This window comes from Protomyctophum parallelum, assembly GCF_964188405.1.
Source record: "Protomyctophum parallelum genome assembly, chromosome: 22".
In the NCBI taxonomy this organism is placed as follows: domain Eukaryota; kingdom Metazoa; phylum Chordata; class Actinopteri; order Myctophiformes; family Myctophidae; genus Protomyctophum; species Protomyctophum parallelum.
The window spans coordinates 25,495,532-25,516,543 of record NC_139714.1 but is presented as its reverse complement, the minus strand read 5'-3'; the positions used below and the strand labels follow the sequence as shown (position 1 = coordinate 25,516,543).

At 43.9% G+C, this 21,012-nt stretch overlaps 1 protein-coding gene across 1 annotated transcript in view; it reads right to left on the bottom strand.

The window, feature by feature from the left end:
* Positions 1-21,012, bottom strand: part of sema3c (sema domain, immunoglobulin domain (Ig), short basic domain, secreted, (semaphorin) 3C) — a 68,663-nt gene that overhangs the window by 37,975 nt on the left and 9,676 nt on the right. The window contains exon 3 of the mRNA XM_083757975.1: positions 2,249-2,409. Within this exon, the coding sequence (XP_083614101.1) occupies positions 2,249-2,409 (161 nt within the window). The remainder of the gene's footprint in view (positions 1-2,248; positions 2,410-21,012) is intronic.

Here is a 21,012-nt window from a genome sequence, read left to right as displayed (position 1 = left end):
GACAGACAGACACAGACAGACACAGACAGACAGGGGGCAGTTTAACTAGAGATCAGTAAGGACAAAGACAGACAGACAGACAGACAGGGGCAGTTTAACTAGAGATCAGTAAGGACAAAGACAGACAGACAGACAGACAGACAGACAGACAGACAGACAGACAGACAGACAGACAGACAGACAGACAGACAGACAGACAGACAGACAGACAGACAGACAGTGGCAGTTTAACTAGAGATCAGTAAGGAAAAAGACAGACAGACAGGGGGCAGTTTAACTAGAGATCAGTAAGGAGATCAGTGGGGTTAACCTGGTCTGGGAATGCTAAGTGGAAAACCACAGGTCACACAGTGTAAACAAAATGATCACACAGCAACCCGTAATCTAATCACATAAATGGTTAGAAAAAAAAATCTAAACAACGTAAAAGACAAATGAATACCAATTTAAAACTTGGCAACATGAAAAATCTGTTTTGTGATTGTGAACGAAAAGTAAAAAACCCATGGTGGTAAGCCTTTGTTTCACCGTTCACGATATGACAGCCTGTCACAATGCCAGGAGAAAATGCTGTGGTTTCCAATGTGGAAGGGGTACTTAAGTTAAAGGGTCTGTTGTGCATGAAATGTATCAGGCAATTTACTCGGGCAAAATGGACGTGGCAGAGCACTCCCCAGAGAGACATAAATGCTTTCCCCATGTATAGATGCTCTCCTCGGCTGTCAATTACGCCAACACCATCCTCCCTCTCCGCACACGAGATCATAGTTATCAGTCAGCTTACGAATCCTGCCCCGCAAGCAGCAGCAGCACTGAACCATTTTAAGCTCAGCTTTTGTTGTTTACCTCAAAATGGGTGTGATTTTGGTGAATCTGTGTAAGTGATTTGCATAACAACACACAGATGGTGTTAACAACATCATTGTACAACAGTATACACTATACAGTCTTCTTGGGTCTTTTGATGCGCATGTGTGCAACGTTATCAATCAGGGGCCTAACTGAATAATCAATGCCTTTTACATTTTGACCCGTTTGCCATGAGTTGAAGAAACCAATTAAACAATGTCAGCACATCGCATCTCATCGATTAAAATGACCTGTTTAAGGTCAATGGACATGTAATGAACATTAGGTATGGCAAAATAAATACTTTTATATTTATGCGACTCAAATGTGGTGGATAATGGTTTTCCAATAGCCAATGCAACTGTGTCCTCAATACCCGCATATCTGACAAATACCTCCAAAACTCTAGCGATTTGGTAACACCCGTCCACCTACATGGGTAAATTCTCCTTTACAGCACTGCCACTCCCTAACCCCACCCCTTAACCCATTTAGGCCTGACGTTGAGACGTCGAAAAAAAATCTGAAGATTTGAGGCACATTTTAACGATTTTTCAAAAATAGCAGACCTACAAGTTCATAGCGCGCTATGAGCTTGTAGATCTGCTATTTTGCAATAGCTAAAACAGAATGCTTGAAACACCAAAAGGGGTTAAGAAGCGTAGTTCACCCCCCCCCCCCTTTTCCCCCCTAATGTGTGTGATGATCATGATCTATTAACAGTATCTTTAACCACAAGGTGTCTGTAGTGTGTCAGTAGTGAAATCCATATAAGGGCACACAGAGACAGGAAGTCAGATCAGATGGAGTTCATGCCAAGGACAAACATTTGTATAGACGAATCCTCTTCTACTATAATGAACGGCAGAGTGACTGATGTTAGTCTGCCCCAAACGTTACTCTTTTACCTGCTTTTTACTAACACTAACATTACAAAGATGCTCCAGAACATCGGGATGAACCTGTGTAGTTTTATGGCTGCTCCAACAGTAGTGGCAACATAAAAAACCAGAGCCATAGAGTAATGGTTGAGACAAAGCAGTGAAAGGTCCTGAAAGATACATAACGTCAGTCTTACCAAATACCCAATCTTTCTGTTTTATGAACACAAAGCTGCTGTATTTTATACCTCATACTTTAAATGCTTAGTATGAGGCCAAATGTTAGGGAACCACAGAAGTGAACCATTTGAAGCCGGTTTTCCTCAACTCGCTGCAGCTTTCTGCAAGAAGACATTATTCTATAATCCATATATCCTAAACTGGTGGGTCAAACTGAACAACCAATGTCCATTTTGAAGCAATATGATTCCCTGCTTTCATATGACATGAAAAAACTGGTCACAACTGGTCACAAATTTAAGTTCGACTAGTATTGTGTCGAGTGTGGCGGTGTTGACCTTGAGCGTGCCGTGGGTGATGTTGTTGATGTCCATGGACAGCACGTGGTCCTTACAGCCCACGTACATGCGGTCCTGGTCCTCGTCCATCTGCAGGATCCTGTAGTCCATGGCCTTCTCCGACAGACTGAAGTGCTCGAAGGACGGAGACGCCTGCAGGTCTGAGGGACAAAACACACGGCCAGGGGCTCGTCATCATCGATATGTCCATACGTACATGGGCACTTTTTAGATCTATCTATAAATGCACCATGTCTCTGTCTGTCTGTGTGTATATGGCTGTAATGCACGTTAACTTGAGAACCGTTAGCACCACCGACTTCAAATTCGGCACACGCGTTCCACACCACAACTGGCCTGTTCTGACATCACGACACTCCATATTTATAGGTATGCCTGACACAGAACTCCATATATAGGAATAAAGGGACACGGAGAGACAGATACTGTACATCTCCATATAATATATGGAGATTTTATGCCCATATTATGGGCATAAAATACCCATACATAAGACCCAATTACTGAATGTCAAGCTATGGCACATTAAGAGTCCAACTAGAAGTGGTGGTTCTCAAATGTTTTATTTGCAAGGACCACCTTAACTCTGAGATGGTGCACAAATCATTTGGTTCCATTTGTACACTCAGAGACCCGTTATGGTCATTCAAGGCCAGCTCTTTGTGTGTTTCTTGCAAGATTATTGTCCACTTATTTTGTCTGCCCGTGGCATTTTTTCTTCTTTTTCTTTTTTTACTAAAATGTCCACCACAATAAGCCAGCATGGCGGTGACCCCTGAACATGACCCTCAGTACTCAGATCATGACTGCATTAAAACGTTTTACGTGAGTAACAGTGCAAAACCATTGGCATCAAACTGTACATACAGCACCACATGGTGCTGAATGGCCCATTTCATAATCATATTATTATTGGAATGAAATTAGTCCTGCATTAATTCGTGTGTTCAACACTTTCATTGCAGCTGGTAAAAGTGGGACTGATTTGAATTACATTATGCGCTGGCTGGGTTGTTTAACTTGACACCAATCACGATCCATCACTTTATGTAGCTCTTATATTTTATTAACCCATTTATTTAAAAAAAAAAGTATTCTTTTTGTGTTTCTATATCAGTGGTTCTCAATATTTCAAGTCAAGGACCCCAAAAAGTATATGTAATTGGCCACCGACCCCCATCTGAAAATATGTTGTTCCAGGGACCCCCCAGAAGCAAAGATTTGAGGCACATTTTCGCGATTTTTCAAAAATAGCAGATCTACAAGCTCGTAGTGCGGCACTCGGTGCTGCGCTATGAACTTGTAGATCTGCTATTTTTCCACAGCTAAAGCATAACACATCGAATGCTTAAACACCAAAATTGGTTCCCGCCCAGAATGGGTTAATCTAAATCTGTAAAGCATGCAACTAGTAACTATTACGCAGTTAAATGATTAAAGTGGAATAAAAAAGTACAACATTTGCATGCGAGATGTAGTGGAGATGTGTAGGATAGAAAAATGTACATAGTTACTTTCCCCCCCGCTTCCCCCAGCTAACACGGAGAAAATAACCACAATTGAATTGGGTTTTGTGGTAACTTCTTCCTGTATAGACTATAGAAAGACAGTGCCGTCTACGGTCTACTTTACATAACTTTCTGCCACTAGAGTCTGGGGAAAAACCCACAGTGCATATTTTGGGCAAAGGCAGTCATAAAATGAATTCTTCCTCCAGCTCATTATAAGCATGCATTATTGTCAATACCGCACGCACACACACACAGACGCACATTCACACAATGCACACACGCACCCCATAGAACAAGTTATTTTGAGTCCATTCATTTAGAAGATAGAGAACTCTCCCATCATAACCATCAAAGTCCCTCACTGTTGCAGCCAAACTCATGCATATTTATTAGTTTTTCAAGCGCTATTGACTGAGCGCTGAGCGCTCTGGGGGACGAGGGTTTGGTGGGGGGCGCTCCCATCTCCTCCTCCCCTCTGCTTTGACCCTCTCCAGGTCCCTTTTGTTTTGCCGCCCCACAGCTAATCAACAATCAGGTCTCTTATGCTGTCCGTCCGGCGTCAATGCCTGCAGGGTTAAAGTCACATTTTCATCATTGTGTTGTGCAGCTAGCCGCAGTAGGCTTTGGAGACGGGAGTTCCTTTTATCTCAGAAAGGGAAGTGGTTTTCCTCTCTCGGCTCTGTCAAATCCCTCTCCTCTGATCACAGGCTTTTTTTTGCTTGGCGCTTCGACACTATATGCCATGCAGAGCCTGCATGGCTTATTGTTTAACGTTCAACAAGGATGAGAATCATCTGTGGATTGAGTTTTTCCCCCACGATTCTTTACTTTGCACCTACCCAACATCGCAAGAAGTTGAATACACCCTGTGGTGTTGTATACGACATACGCGTTCCATGAGTATCTTTTTATATTTTTCCAAAAAGAATACAGATACAGCCAATGGCATATTTCAAGTTATGAGTCTTGAACATAAGGCAACTAAAACAATTGTAAAGGCGGTTTTAGTTTTAGTAAATAAGGCAGTACAGGGCTCTCGCCCTCCCTGGTAGGAAAAACGGGGACGCATACTATACTGGCTTAGGTTTCGTTTTTGGCTGTGGGACCCAGCCTTTCGTCCAATCAGGATAGAGAGTCAAAAACGAAACCTAAGGGTTTTTGACCCCCAGGGGTTAACTGGGGACAGGGAGGAACTCCTTATATGGCCAGCACACTCTATAGTAGGGAGGATTATCACAACAAAACAAAAAAAAAGTGATATTTGAATTAAGTGAAATCACTGAATATACCTTTAAGTACTGTACTTACTTCTTTACTTGAGTATTTCCAAATTCCAATACTTTTACTCCTACTCCACTACATCACAGATCCAAATATTGTCCTTTTACTCCACTCCATTCATTTGAAAACGTTAGCTACTCGTTACTTTGTAGAGTTTGATTATTGCAAAACATTAACCACTTCAGCCATTCAGCCTTTTGTAAATAGCCGATCTACACGCTCACAATGCGTTGCGATGCAACACCTTGTGAGCTTGTAGATCTGCTATTTTCAAAATATATATATTTTTGAAAAACTGTGAAATATGACATTCTGCATAATGAGTACTTTCTACTTTTGGTACTTTAAGTACATTTTGATGCCAATACTTTTGTACTTTTACTCAAGAATATTTTGACTTTTATTACGACAGTAGGTCGCAGATTACTATGAAAAGTTGAAAACCTGCAAAAACCAGTCAGTCCGTCCGTCAGTCGATCCGTCACGCCTCCATATATGGTTGTCAGTCCATCACGCCTTGTGGCACGCTCCATATATGAAGATCTTGACACCGACCTAATCAAACCCTGGATAGTGCCATAGTGGATACATGGAGATCTAGGCTCATCACCTAGATCTGCATATACAGCCAGCTAGCAACTCTACATCTGACCTCAAACCCTTAGATCTCCATATATGGAGCTGACCTGTTCTGACATTCCATATATTGATCCTACCCCACCCGTCATTCCTTTTCGATGTCTCCCTTTTGACTGATACCTGTCCATTCAAACTCTAAAAAAGGTTATTAGTGCAGTCGCAAAAACTAGAGTTCTCAACAGGCCCAAAAACTAAGACCCGGCCCTACCTGGACCCTCATCAAACCCTGCACACTCAAGACACGGCCCCCGCTGCCACCCTTAGATGTCCATATATGGAGCTGACCTGTTCTGACATTCCATATGTTGATCTGACCCCCCCCCCCCCCATGCCAAAGCGCCAGCACTCGCCCAGCAGTGTGCTGTCACCAAGGCGGATGCGTGCACCCTTTGGGGCGAGGTCGTTTCTCGCCCTCAGGTTATTGCTACCGTTACTTAAGTAAAAACATTTGAGTACCTTGTCCTTTTCCACCACTGGGGCTAAACTGTATAATTGAAGTCGACAGCATCTCGTGCGGACTAATGAGGAACACACAAACAGGAGTCGCTTTGTTTTCACCTGACTCGGCAGAATTTAAATTGGAATTGAGGGGCTCCGTTCAAGCAGACAAGCAGGTTCTTTCCGTTTAATAAAGCAAAACCTCTGGAAAAAGAGATACCATCTGTCACCGGCTTCAAAGCCGATGGGGATAGCATCAAATAAGGCCCTGTGCACCAGGTTGGTATTTTAGCCCAGCTTCGAGGAGGCTAAAGATGTTACATAACTCGCTTTGCCCAAAGTATACATGGAAGTCGAGTGCTATCTCACAGCTAATTAGAAACACACTGGGTTCCCGAACTAATGCCAAAACCACATTCTTACATCTTCCCAAAAAATAAGCAGTTGGGAAAGATTTTACAACACTTTTTAGACCAAGGGGGGATTCATTTAACAACCCTACAGCTTGAGCTTCTGTTTCGCCTGGAGAATCTGGCAGAATCTGGAGAATCTGGCAGAATGCCATCATTAATGATGGCTGCTTCCAGTGGAGCAGCCTGACTGACTTTAATCAGCCTGAGCTTAATTTAATATATGTTTTTTTTTTAAATGAAATGACGAAAAATGTTCAGCGACTACCTCATTTCACCGATAAAAACAAAATGAAAACTAAGCCATGTTGTCTACATTTGACTAAATGTAGTCAACTAAAATGACTAAAATGTTAGGGAGGGACTAGTGGAGAAGAGATCCAGTAAGCACCAAAAGACAGGTCATTTCTTTTGTCTGCATAATCATGACTAAAGCAAAAAAAAAACTATGACTCAAACCAAATCAAAATTTTCTGTCGAAATGTATATGTTGTACAGAACAGTATGTTCTGGTATACGGTCGTCGGTCCAATTAAGATCAATAGCCCTCATCTCTCCTTCTACCAAATGAGTCTCTACGACGGGGGACCTCAGAAGTCCTTGAGGGGGTCCCCAGCTAAATGATTGACATGTACCAAATTGAGCGACCCTTTCAGGTCTGTAAACTGATCTGTAACTAGGGATGGAGCTCGAAACCCGAGCCCATTACAAACTCAATAACAAATTTGAATTCAGCTAAATTGTAAAACAAAAAGGTAGGCCTACCGGTTCTGTTAAGAATGTATCATGCCATAAAATAGAAAAAGATCAATAGTGGGCTCGATATAAGCTCTGATCAATAACCAGTATACAAATTCAATTTTATGAAAGTGTCAACAAGTTGTCTCAAGACACTTAAAGCATGAAAAACGACAGAGATCTCACCCAGAGCCAGCAATATTGCGACAGTGGTAACAAATGGTGACCAAATGGTTCCAATTTGTATATGCACGCTAAGAGTTAAATTAACACAGCAGTGTAGAATGGGGTCCCAGTGTCCCACGGAGATCAAATTCATATCAAACCACCGACAGTTCCATGGAAATAAAACCCAGCCAGAGAATCACTGCTTTATACAATACAGGACATACTGTATTCCACAGGGGTAACAATGAGGGTGTGGTTGTGCAAAGGTGGAATAACTTAATATTATGGTGAACTTTGTATTGTTCTCACAGTGGTATTGGAATCGGAGACTTTCATGTTTCCTCCCCAGAGGGTGGAAAGGTCTGGAACCGTGCACAGCTCTGACATGGTGACGCAGCAGGCCAGGGGTGTGTCCCATGTGACCAGTGTGTATGCAAGGTCCCATTCCTCTCTGAGTCAGTGTTGTTTTGGGCAGAATAGTTTTCCTTTAGTTTTAGTCACATTTTAGTCACCAGGGATGTCTTAGTGTGACTAAACATCATAAGATTTCAGTCTACTAAATCTTATTGATCTAGTCGACTAAATTTTTTTTTTTTGTCGGGCCTTGATGCCGATGCGCGGCACGTTGTGAGCTTGTAGATCTGCTATTTTCAGCATGCAACCAAGTGTAAAATGACTTATACTGGATCTCTTCTCCACTAGTCCCTTCCTAACATTTGAGTCTAGTTTTTGTTGACGAAATTGTCAATACATTTAGTTATAGATTTAGTCATCATAGCTTAAGTTTTCATTTAGTTTTGAAAAAAGGTATAGTCGACGAACATTTTTGTCTTAGAATTAGTCGACAAAATCAACACTGCTCCGAGTTAAATGGACACTCTGGATTTCACTGTGTACTCTTTGATAGTCAGGCCTGCTCCAGTGTTGATTTTGACAGTGCATTTTGATCTAGTTTTAGTCACATTTGAATAAAATAAAATGTTAGTCACATTTTAGTCACCTGAAATGTTTTAGTGTTAGTCTAGTTTTAGTTGACTAAATCAACTATCGATTTAAATCGACAAAAAATTTGTTTTGCAGCCCTTGATGACGTCGTAATGGCTGATTTGACACTTGATCTACAAGCTTGTAGATCTGCTATTTTGAGAGTGCATTAGTGCAACACCCGACCGCAACCAAACATAACATTTACTTGTCTTTTAGTTGTACTGGATGACTCCAATAGTCCCTCCCTAACATTTGAGTCTAGTTTATATTTGTTGACGAAATTGTCAATATATTAGTCTTAGTTTTAGTCATCATACAGTGCCTTAGTTTTTATTCGACGAACATTTTTCATCATAGTTTTATAGTTACACTGAGTGTCTTGGGAGGCAGTAGGCCTGTCCCCAGGAACATGCTCATTCCATGGGATCCAGTGTTTATTCCCTGGTTCCACGCAAACATTACGACTCATCCCTGCAGCCGCAGACTGCAGATTAAGCCTCACCGGAACCAAGATCAAAACGTTTGCGATGTACCAGATGCTGCACCTGCTCTTCTCAAAAGGGGAGAGAGGCTGCTGTTATGAATTGTCAAGGTTCTTGCTGGAAACACAATACATCCACTGGGACGGCCCAGACCAAAATAAAAACCGACGTCACGAACACCTAACGCTTCAAGTAGGATATGGTTGCAGCTTGTGCTAGCTGCGTGCATGCATAGCAAACTTTGGTAACCCATTTTTGTCACCCAGTGTCAATTATCTAATGTAATCCTGGGCGCTACACTCCCTCTGTCAGCATGGGGAGAGAAACGGACTGACCTCATGCTTCCTTCAATGCATGAGGAGTCCAAACTGCTTCTAATTACCTGACAGGGGGAAGGTTCCCCGCTTGGACGTAGCGTGTGGAAGGAACACGTTATTCCAACGAGTTCCTTTCCCCTCCATCAGGCGCCCCGGCTGGCCAAGGGGAGACCTAGGTAGAACATGCAAACCCACAGCGGGAATCAAACCCAGGACCTTCTAGCTGTGAGGTGACAGCGCTATACCGACTGCATAGAAAACCCCTAAGCCGACTTATTCATTCATCACACACATTTCATGCATCTCAGATCCTCAGCGAAGCCGTTCCCATCGACTCTCTTTACAAACACAACAAACTAGCTTATCACCGACTTACACGATCACATCACGTAATCATATTGAAACAGAAACCCACAGCTTTTTGAAGTGATTAGCAAAGAGGACGATTAATTACCAAGCAAACAAAAGAGAGAGAGAGAGAGAGAGAGAGAGAGAGAGAAGTAGTGTTCGCTCATACCGACCAAATCCACTCATAAAGTGCCCTGATGACCACATGTGATTTATTAGTTGCGAGTTTATAAGCGTTCCTTGTAGTTGAGATCACGTTGAGATCTCGTGCTTGTAGATCATCTATTTTCGAAAGAAAAGTGATTAAACATGTTGACGGCACAGAGGGGTACAAGCATTCTTAGCTCGGTATATAAGAGAGAGAGAGAGAGAGAGACTTTGTTAGGCGGCTCATGGGTAGAGTGACCGGATGGGAACCGCAAGGTTGCCAGTTCGATTCCGGGCTTGCCCATGCAGAGTTAGTGTCAAAATGTCCTTGAGCAAGACTCTGAACCCCTAATTGCTCCCGATGTGCAGGTTGGGGCCTTGCAGGGTTTCCTCCGCCATCGGTGTATGAATGCGTGTGTGATGCATCTATGTAAAGCACTTTGGATAAAAGCGTTATATAAATGCACCATTTCCCATTCATGTTATCGGGGACACTTGGAGGGCAGATACAAATGTGAGAATGTTGCACCACGACAGCGAGACGGGAAAGAGGGTCGAATGGCAAATGGGTGAAGTGAGTGACCTCAATGAGGAACTGTCTTGTCCAGTACGTTTTCTGTGGTGCCACTGGGAGGACCATAAGGGCTGCTGTCCTCATTGCAGGCAGCTAGGGAGGGTGTGAAGGAGGAAGGTGAGCGACGTCAGGGGTCAAACGGCCGTGTTTGCGGGGTATTTCTATTATGTATGGGAGCCGGTGGACCTTGCGATTGGCCAGCCAAATACTTGGCAACCTTCCCAAAGGTTGTTTTCCTTCGACTTCCATGAAGCATTGCCTGACAAAGCTCTATTGGGGGATTAATTGGTGGTCCAAGCCAGGGTGAGTATAGTCACTCACTATCCACACAGATCCATACAATGGACAGCAGATGAACACCCTCTCCTCTGCCTTTGAAGCAGTTTATTTGTGCGAGCTGGTCAAGCAGAAAGCAGTGCAAAAGCCTTTTGTTGGGCAAAGGGACCACTGGGGGCATTCAATATTAAACAGCAGGTTGCGGTCTTTGCTGCAGTGCTGTAGAGCCACGCTACGAGCTTGTAGTTCTGCTATTTTTGAAGAAAACATTTTTAAATATATATTCTGGGGGGTCCCTGGAACAACATATTTTCAGATGGGGGGGTCGGCGGCCAAATACAGATAATTCTGGGGCTCTTTACCATGAAATATTTTGAGAACCACTGACCTAAAAACATAGGGTTTTTCATGATTTAGAAGGCATTTATAGAATCGGCCTCAGGTCGTTAAAAGTGGAAAATATTGCCTCGCATGTTCAGCAGCAAGACCAGCTGGAATGTATACAAGTAAGTGCTACGATATAGAGCACTGATGTCAACGGTCTGCAGGGAAGACGACTGATTTGTCCATCAGCATAAATCGATGCTAGTGGGGGGACTTCCCGTCAGTCTGACCGTACGTAGAGGGTTAAAGATGGAGTGCCACAATTTTTGGCACCGCTACTGGATGGATCTATGACCGACTGACTCCCTCTGTTCTCTCAAAGACATTCTGCTCACTGCTAAAACATACAGTAGCCTATAACAATGACGACTGCGTTCCAGACAACGGATATAAAAGGCACTTACAAGCTGCAATCACTGTCCCGTGTAATTCGACGTTCTCTAAACCGTGAGGGAATCGATTTGTTTCAAGGACAACCCGAGGCTGAGGGAGTATAACAAAAGCAAGCACGCTATGCCGAGTCACTTCAAAGAGAAAGAAACAGCAGTCTCTCTGCAGCATAATGTGATTGTGGTGAAGAGTCAATTGGGAACAGAAAGAGATGTGTGGGCACCACCCGGGGAGGGGAAGGGACTTGTCATTGTGTGCCCCTTTGGGGGATTGCAGAGGAGATTGCACAGTGCTCACGTTCTGTGACGAGAGAGTGGCACTGTGGATTCCTTTCGGTGGTGGAAATATAACCAAGTGCATTTACTTAAATGGACACTTCACCCTTTTTGCAAAAAAAAAAGAGAATGGAAAATGACGTCGTTTAGAAGATTTAGAACACTTTCCTGGGGGTCTTTATGTGTGTAATATGTGGTTTTAGATATTTTTGATTTTAGCAGTGAGCCCAGTGTCTCTGATGTCATCAGGGACTTAGCTGACCATTTGGTTTGCATACTCGTAGGATATTTGTGCGACTTAATAACTATTTATTTTTATTGAGGTATTTATAGAAGAGCACATAGTAAGTTTTCTGCCTGGGCTGCTCTCTGCTCTTTGAAAAAATAAATCACATTAAGTAGTATGCACATCAAAAAATAAGACAGCCTAAAATAACGTGTTATATATATTATTTTATTTTCCAGAAGCGATCACTTTACAAAAGGTCTCAGTCATTCATAAATAATGATTGTTCATGAGCTGTTCACTGAGCTCTCATTGGCTCCAGTGCATTCTGCCGAACTTCCGGGTGTAGTTTGGCTCCCGGGAAAGTGTCATGGCGCAGTCACGTGACCACTTCACTTCCTTCTAAGAGCTTCCTTGGACTACATGTTGTCTCAGTAAGACAGCCCTCCCCTAATACACAAGGAGGAGCAGTTCACAAAAGCATTATGGGAATTGTAGTCCAGGAAGTAAGTGAGCCCAGTGTCCAAATCTTCTAAACGTCATTAACATATTTTTGCAAAAAGGGTCCCTTTAAGTACTGTACTTAAGTACAATTTTGAGGTATTTGTACTGTACTTGAATATTTCCAATTTCCAGTACTTTTACTCCACTACATTTATTTGAAAACTTTAGTTACTAGTTACTTTGTAGATTTGGATTATTATTACAAAACATTTCGACCATTTGAAAATAGCCGATCTGCAAACACACAATGCGCCGCGATGCGACGAGTACTTTTACTTTTGGTACTTTTTGTACATTTTGATGCCAATACTTTTGCACTTTTTGCTCAAGCACATTTTGAATTCCGGACATTTACTTTATAACAGAGTATTTCCTATATCGCAGTATCGATACTTTTACTTAAGTAAAACATTTGAGTATTTTTTTTCCCCCCACCACCGATTCCTTCTGGCTGTTGTGATCATTATAGCCTGTACACTACATAGAGGCAACACCACAAGAACACATCCCTCGGGTTTCCCTGCAGTCCACAGCAATCTCTCACAGACATAGGCCTTCAAAAAATGTTAGTTGTGATCAAAGAAACAGAGTTCAGCAGCAATGTTCCCCCGCAGTAAACAACCCAGTTATGGTTGTGGTTTTTGGGCTTCCCATACATGGATAGATAGGCTCCTCGTGTTACAGCGTCGTCGAGAGATAGCGATTAGCAGAAGCTGGAAAGTATGCTGCCGGTAATCTTTCCTGCGAACGTCAACTGTAAATGTGGATCACCCTGGATTGAGTTCAGGCACTGAGCTGGGTGGCCCAATTGGTTGTGACTTCTTTGACAGCCTTTTTGCACGGAAATATCCTCATATGAACTCTTGAAGAGTTACAAAGAAGAGTTTACAAATGTAAAAATGTTATGTGTCACTGCTCACTATAGTGTAAGGATTTCATTTGTGGGTTGGCACCCGCTGGCCTAGTGGTCCAGGCGCATGCTACATATAGGCTCTGGCCTGACAGCGCCTCGCATGTTCGAGTCCCGTTCATGTCATGCTGCATGTCTCTCCCTGTCTCTCTCTCCCTCTTTTCTGTCATTTTTCACTTGTATCCATCAATAAAGGCAGAAAAGCAACAAAAAGGGAGGGACGGACGGACAAAGCTAGCTGGGCATAGGAGTACTGAACCCTATGGTTGCACCACTCAAAAGAAAATAAGGATTTAATTGTGTGGTACCGCGTATTCTGAAATACTTACACATTCCGCAGAGGACACAGTGGGGGGGGGTGGTAAGCGTGGGAAATTAGACTCTGCTGTATGCTGGTTTGTTTTTGAGTGGTGCAACCACTCCTATAACCAGTAATGTCCGTCCGCCCCTATGTCCGTATGTTTAGGGTGCCAACAGGGGGCGCTGTTGCACCACTCACTTCAGACATGTCTGATTTCTTTTGAGTGGTGCAACCACTCCTACAGACAGCTATATGTGTGTGTGTGTGTGTGTGTGTGTGTGTGTGTGTGTGTCCCTGGGTCCCTGTGTCCCAGCAGGAAAATAGCGTTATAGCCTTTCACCACCACAGTGTCACTGTTGCACAGCCTAACACACAGACACACACACACAGGCCAGGGAGGAGGCCTAGTACAGTACAGTACAGCACAGCACAGCACAGCACAGCACAGCACAGCACAGCACAGCACAGCACAGCACAGCACAGCACAGCACAGTACAACTCACTTCAGACAGGTCTGATGTTTTGAAGGTAAATATAGCTGGAGATGAATTTGCCAAATTGCCACAGTGACCAGTTGCATATTTCCAGCATAGAGGATATGCGCATGCATAAAGTGAGTGGCAAATGGAGTGGCAAGGTGAGTTTAACATCGTTTAATGCAACTAGATAGGACTTTTCTGTTTGGATGTCAAGGCCAGAAACAGAAAGTATAAAACATTTTACCACTCAGTAGGCGTTCCCGCATAACTTCCGGGTATTATGATGATGATGTGATTGATGTCACGCGCATACCCTCTATTGTTTGTCAAATAATCCAGAGTCACTCATGGAAATCCATCTACAAAGTCTTCTATCAAATTATGAGGCTGCACTGTGTCATGACAAAGTGATAAAAAGCCCAACTACAATATGGGATTATCTTGTCCACTCCAGTGTGAAACATCCCCCTCGACCTATAAGCTATAAGGAGCAGAGATTAATTTAGGGAGCTAAGTTGAATGACCCAGTGGAGTGTTAAGTCTTTTTGATAAACACCAGCCACTGAACACAAGCCAAGAGGTCTCCACACCCCATTAACCCAGCAGGGACAGGCTGCGGGCCAACTTCTAACCAGCCTTTGTGTCTTCCATGCAAATCAGCCCTCTCCAATCGGCCCGCTATACCTGAAAGGGCACCCGGCACCGCAAATAAATGATCTTCACGCTAACGAACCCTTGGTCCTCGTTTAACGCGCAGCGGGGGAACCTGTTCCGTGGTCGTCAAGGGCAGCCGGTGGGAGGACCCCGCAATCACTCGCCTTGATGAATATTGAAGCACCACCCCCCACCCCCCCTCCACTTGTAATTCATGCCTCCTCACAAGATGGAGTGGGCTTCTCTGTGAAGGCCCGACTTCAAAACCTCTGCCAAATGCCGCTGCTTTTTGTTCAGATTATGCGGCGGCCTCCTCGGTCGAGTTCTGGATGGCTGCACTCATCTGACACAGCGTCGGTACACTCATACATACTGCGCCAGTAAGAAGACTTTGTCCTGGCAACTAAACAGAGTTCCCTCTGGGAATACATACAAAAAAAGAGACATTGGCCTGAATGGGGGGGGGGGGGGGGGGGGGGTGTCTGTTCCATCGCCCCCGGGTACATAGCCCGCTACCAGCATACAGTAATGTCTAAAGATTTATGTTCAGGTATACGGCCGAGGGGGGGTGTAAGTTAAGGTGGCATGCCAGAGCATGGAGATCCTCTCGTCGTCCTGCTGTCTGTCGAGAGACCACCCAGGACGTCTTCTTCTTCCCGCAAGTCAACAGCGAGGGCCGTCTTGACGGTCTGTCCGACAGACATGCTCCGCATTCCCAGGCGGGGCAGCATGCAGTGCTCTGCTCGCTCCAAATACCAAGAAGACGTGCTTCTCCGCAGACTCGCCGCAATTGCTCGTCATGAGCATAGCAAGAGCCAAGTCTCAGAAGCACGCAGAACAACTCGAAAATAAAGTGCATCTCATTAATCCCCTTATTGTCTTTCAGACTATTATCTATGACCCTACCAGACGTATGTAATGGGAATCATATGGCTGTGTGGGATGCCCGAGTTCGTCCGTATGTATGCGGTTTCTCACAACACATGTAAACACACATGCAGTAAAAATGTTGCCGTGCAACGTGGCTGAACAGACATCACTAGCTAAATAATTGTGAGCTCAGAGTATACGTTCACTCTCCCATGTTTGTGTATAGTATATACCAGTGGTCTCCAAACGTTTTCGCCCGTGAGCCGTGACCCAAAAGAGAGATTCAGTTGTTTGCCTGGGACTTAAACTAGTGAAAACAGCCGATCTACAAGCTCACAACGCGTCGCTTTGCGCCGCGTTGTGAGCTTGTGAGATCGGCTATTTGCACTACTTCTTAAATATTTGTTTATATCATTTTATATATATTATATTATTTAGTTTATTGGAATTACTTAGACTTTTCTTTGAAATTACTGGAAAGAAAACATTGGAGTTGTTTTGAATTCATGAAAAAGGTTGCTTTTTTTGGGGGGGGGGGGGGGGGAAACGTTTTTTTGAAAATGTTTTGAAATAATAATAACTAAAAACCAAATGTGGTGAAACAAAAAGAGAAATGGACCCATAAAACATGTGTCCGCGACCCGCAAACACCCGCAAAAACCCAGTGTTTGGGAACCAGGGGTGTATAGTTTACTGTGCGTGTGTCGGTCGGTGCTAATGGGGCAGTACTCTGCAGCTGGGTGATGTTATCCGGCAGCTGTTCCTAGCCAGTGTTGATTTTGTCGACTAAAACCAAGACGAAAAATGTTCGTCGACTAAATGAACTAAATGAAAACTAAGCTATGACGACGAAAACTATAAGACAAAATATACTGAAAATGTTGTCAACAAATAAAAACTAGACCAAAATGTTAGGAAGGGACCAGTGGACAGGAGATCCGGTATAAGTCCTTTTACACTTGGTTGCATGATGAAAATAGCAGATCTACAAGCTCACAGTGAGCTGTGATCTTGTAGATCAGCTACTTTCAGCAAGTGTAAAAATAGTAATTACGACGGCATCAAGGCCCGCCAAAATACATTTTAGTCTACTAAATCAGCTGTAGATTTAGTCGATTAAAAACGTATGATATTTAGTCGACTGGAACTAGACTAACACCACAACATTCCAGGTAACTAAAATGTGACTGAAACTATTCAAGAGACTATGGACTCCATTTTCGTCACCGCTGAACCCCTTATCACTATACTTTTTTGCCTTTTTTACTATTTGTAAAAACATTTTTGAATAGTTTGAATCTAGCCAATCTACATTGACACGTTGTGAGCTTGTAGACTGGCCATTTTAACTATTCAAAAATGTTTAGCAAAATAGTAAAAAAGGCAAAGAAGTTTAGGGATAAGGGCTTTAACTAAAACCAAAATCTGCTGCCAAAAACAACACTGTTCCTCGCGTGGCCAGTTCACCGAGGTGTTGGCTATAATAATCCCTCTATAGGAGCAGTCAGAAACCCCCAGACAGCCTGTTCATCAGACAAGCCCACATACAGTAGCTATAGCCTGGAAACCATGCAGACGAATCTGCCGCACAGCAAAAGAAAGTTTCCCCCCGGGGGGGATTGGGTCTGGCACTGATCAGTTTGAATGACATTACGCTCACCCCAGAGTTGTGGGTGAACACAATCAGAGCTGTGTTCACCCATTTAGGCCTGACGTCGAAATTTCAAATAATTCAAAAATAGCAGACCTACAGGCTCGTAGCGCGCCACTCGATGGCGCGCTATGAGCTTGTAGATCTGCTATTTTTCAATAGCTAAATTACAACATAATGTTTAAACTTTTTGCTGTGATGTTGGAACCCGTTTGTAACCCCGTCCCTAATTGGAAATACATTTTCCACATTACTGAAGCTAGCCGGTTAGTATAGTGCGTTCTCCCTGTCTCTCCCTTCTCACCCGTCAAAGGCCACCCCTATCGCCATCTCAAAATCACCCATAGGGAATCTAATCTATAGTCACATTTTTGGAAACCAAGTAATACGATAAATTCTTCCTACAGCTTAAGTGAGGGGTGCCTCAATCCAACAAACACCCTTGTACTCTAAACAAACATTAAAATCCATAGACTTGGGGAGCCTATACGCATGCTACATATAGGCTCTGGCCTGACAGCGCGCTGCGTGTCTCTGCCTTCCTCTTTCCTGTCCGCCTTCACTGTAACTATCAATAAAGGCACAAATGCCAAAAAACGAATCTTAACACTTATACTGCCATTGCCGAAGTCCTTTGTCAATTGAAGCCCTTAACGCCATTGCCGAAAGACCTTTGTCAATTGCGCTTTTATAGTGCATTCGATCGAGCGACCCATAATGCTACTTACGTTAGCCGGTTAGCTAGCTGTGTTGTTAGCACAGTACTGGATCGTCCATCTTAGATCGCCGTCGCCATAATAATCGCCTGTATCTCCTATTCCTTGTCCCAGATGGCATTTTTGGTCAAAACAACGTTTCTTTGACGGCACAGAGCCGGCGATGTGGAGCTCCCCAGAGCTCCGGTCTGGATTCACATTGTCAACAAGGCTTGCCCAGCTCCGTGTAGATTCCCAGGTTAGGTCTACTGCTAGCTGACCGGAAATGGCGGCTTTGCACAGTGCAACAGCGCCACTTTGTCACCTGTTGGTACTCTAAACAGACATAGGGACAGACATTGCTGTTCCTTGGAGAGGAACCGCCCTTTTTGTATCGAGTTGTACTTGAAATGTACTGTAATTCTGCAAACTGTTAATAGAGGGTATGCGTGTGACATCATCATCAAACCCGGAAGTTATGCTGGAATGCCTATACTGAGTGGCAAAAAACTACTTTCTGGCGTCGACAACCCATGCATCCTAGGAAAAGTCCTATCTGATTGCATTAAACAACGTTAAACAATGTTAAACTCACTTTGCATGTTGCTTTGCCACTCGATTTGCCACTCGATGTGCCATTCACTTTAAGCATGCGCATACCCTCTATAGTCTATACATAAATCAATCAATCAAAAAAGGGCCATAGACTTGGCTGCCAGCCTGCCACATGCATGCGGCCCCTCAAAAACATGCATATTCTCTCCCGAGCGGTGACCTCTCACTTGCCCACACCAGGAGCCCCTTAGTTACCCTTCACCTTTGGCAGCTGCTAAATCACTGTGTTTTTACAGTCATAGGAGCAGCTCCTCTGACTGTAAAAACAGTCACGCAGAGACTACAAGGAGGTGGCAGGAGATATGGGTCAGAGGATTCTCTGAGTTTATGAATTTACCGGCTACGGTGGAGAGCCACAAGGAAGGGAAAATGGGACCCGGTAGAGGTCCCTGCGACCACTGAGGCGTGCATGCGTGATGCCTTTGTCGGGTTCAAAAGACCGTTTCCTCAAAGTGACATTAAGATATGGCCGAGGCCAGGTAGTTCTCTCTGTGGTGTTGAGTGGTTCCCAAAGTGGGGTCCGGGGACCCCCAGGGGTACTTGAGGGAGTTCCAGGGGGGACGCAGCTAAATGATAATTTGGAGCCAAATGGACCCTTATGGGTCTGTAACTCAGAGAGTGTACAAATGGAACCAAACGGACCCTAACGGGTCCATTTGATTCCATTTGTACGCTCTCAGAGTTAAATTAGCATTGATTTTACAATATAAATTGGGGGTCCCAGAGATATAAATGCCATTAAATGGGGGTCCGTAGACTAATGCTTGTCAAATTGGGGGTCCTTGAAATTAAACTGGTTGAAAATCACTGCTAGAGCTGTACAAATCTTCTCTTATGGGGGTCCCTGGCATGTCTTTTGAAATGAGGGGTCCGCGGGCTAATTGGTGTCAATTTGGGGGTCCTTGACAAGAAAAAGTTTGGGAACCCCTGGGTTAACAGTCCCGAATGCAACGTTTGTCAATCAAGGTGTTGTTTTTTTCCCCTTCTTTTCCTTCGTTTTTTCATTTTTCTTTGTAAAGAATGTCTTTTTTTTTCATAGGGCGCTGTGAAGAAATGTGCCATGATGAAACATAATAGTTTGTAATGATTGGAACTCTTGTCTACATTTTTATTTCAGTGACTTTATATTGCTGTATTTCTTTCCAGCCCTGTTATGACTTTACGCCTTGGCTAAGCCCTTTGTAAAAGCTCTTGCAGCTTATAATACGTCCAGCGTGTGACAAATTCTTCAACAACCCCACCGCCAAAAAGTGGGGAAAATTCACAATGTCGAGAGCACTGAAACACATCTGTAAAAAGCTGCCTCATCATCATAAAATACAACCGACGCAACACAATTCAAAGGGCTCGGGGCATGCATGGAGAATTTCCATGTGACCCCCGCCCGCGTCCGTCCTCAGAAAGACAGGGTCCTCCGTTCGTATCGACGCTCATTGATTACCTTTCAGCATGTTGCTGACGAGGAACAATAAAACGTTCAAACAGGGTGTGGGGGGGGGGGGGGGGGGGGGGCAAGGTCAGACAAGAGGAATGTCAAAACAACACAGACACGCAGAGGAAAGCAGGCGGACAGACGAGCTGTCAGATATCTCTAGACATGCAGTCAGCCCCCGAGGCATGGCCGGCACAGAGCTGCAGCTATAGCTCTGTGCTATTTGTTATCCTCCTCGATCTCCTCTCCTCTCCTCTGGGGTTGGACGAGACTAGGGCCCGTGTTCTATCTCGGCCAATTAGGTGTGAGGACGCGGCGCTGATGGAGAACATGCATGTATACTGTACAAACACACACACACAGAGGAACTTAAGTACACTCACAGGCATTGTCTTAGGCCCTCGATAATGATAATATCACGATATTTGATATATTGCGATATTCAATATATTGCAAGAGATTTCATCAACAATATATATCGCAATATCTGTAACTGAAAACGGAAAAAAATAACCATGAAAGGCAAAAAATCTGAAATTATGTATTTATTCCAAAATCTTTTTTTGCGTCACAAACTGGCTGATAAGAAAAAGTATACATGAATCTTATCTCCTTCAAGCAGTAAATCACTGACTGCAACTTGTCCACAACTTGTCTGTTCACAACAAAACTATATAGCGGTGAGGGAGTATCGCGACATATTGGCGCACCCCTAATGGAGACAGACAACATACAGATATGACGGACAGGCACACAGGTGCACACAGTCCCACATGTGCAAACATCACTCATTTTACCAGCAGAAACATCAGAGGGTGCCTAAGAGAAAACAAAGATGCCTCTTGCCCTCTTCCCATTAGAAAAGTATTACTTTTAAGCCCCCCTGTGCACCGAGCGAGACATACTGATCCACTTTTGGTCGCTTCACAGCGTTGCTCTTTCCCCCACCATGACTTCTGGCCTTTTGTTGACCCCCCAAAAGAGTAACGCATGCCAATGCCGTCGCCTGATATTGCCCCTTTGAGCAATGCAGGTCTGCTG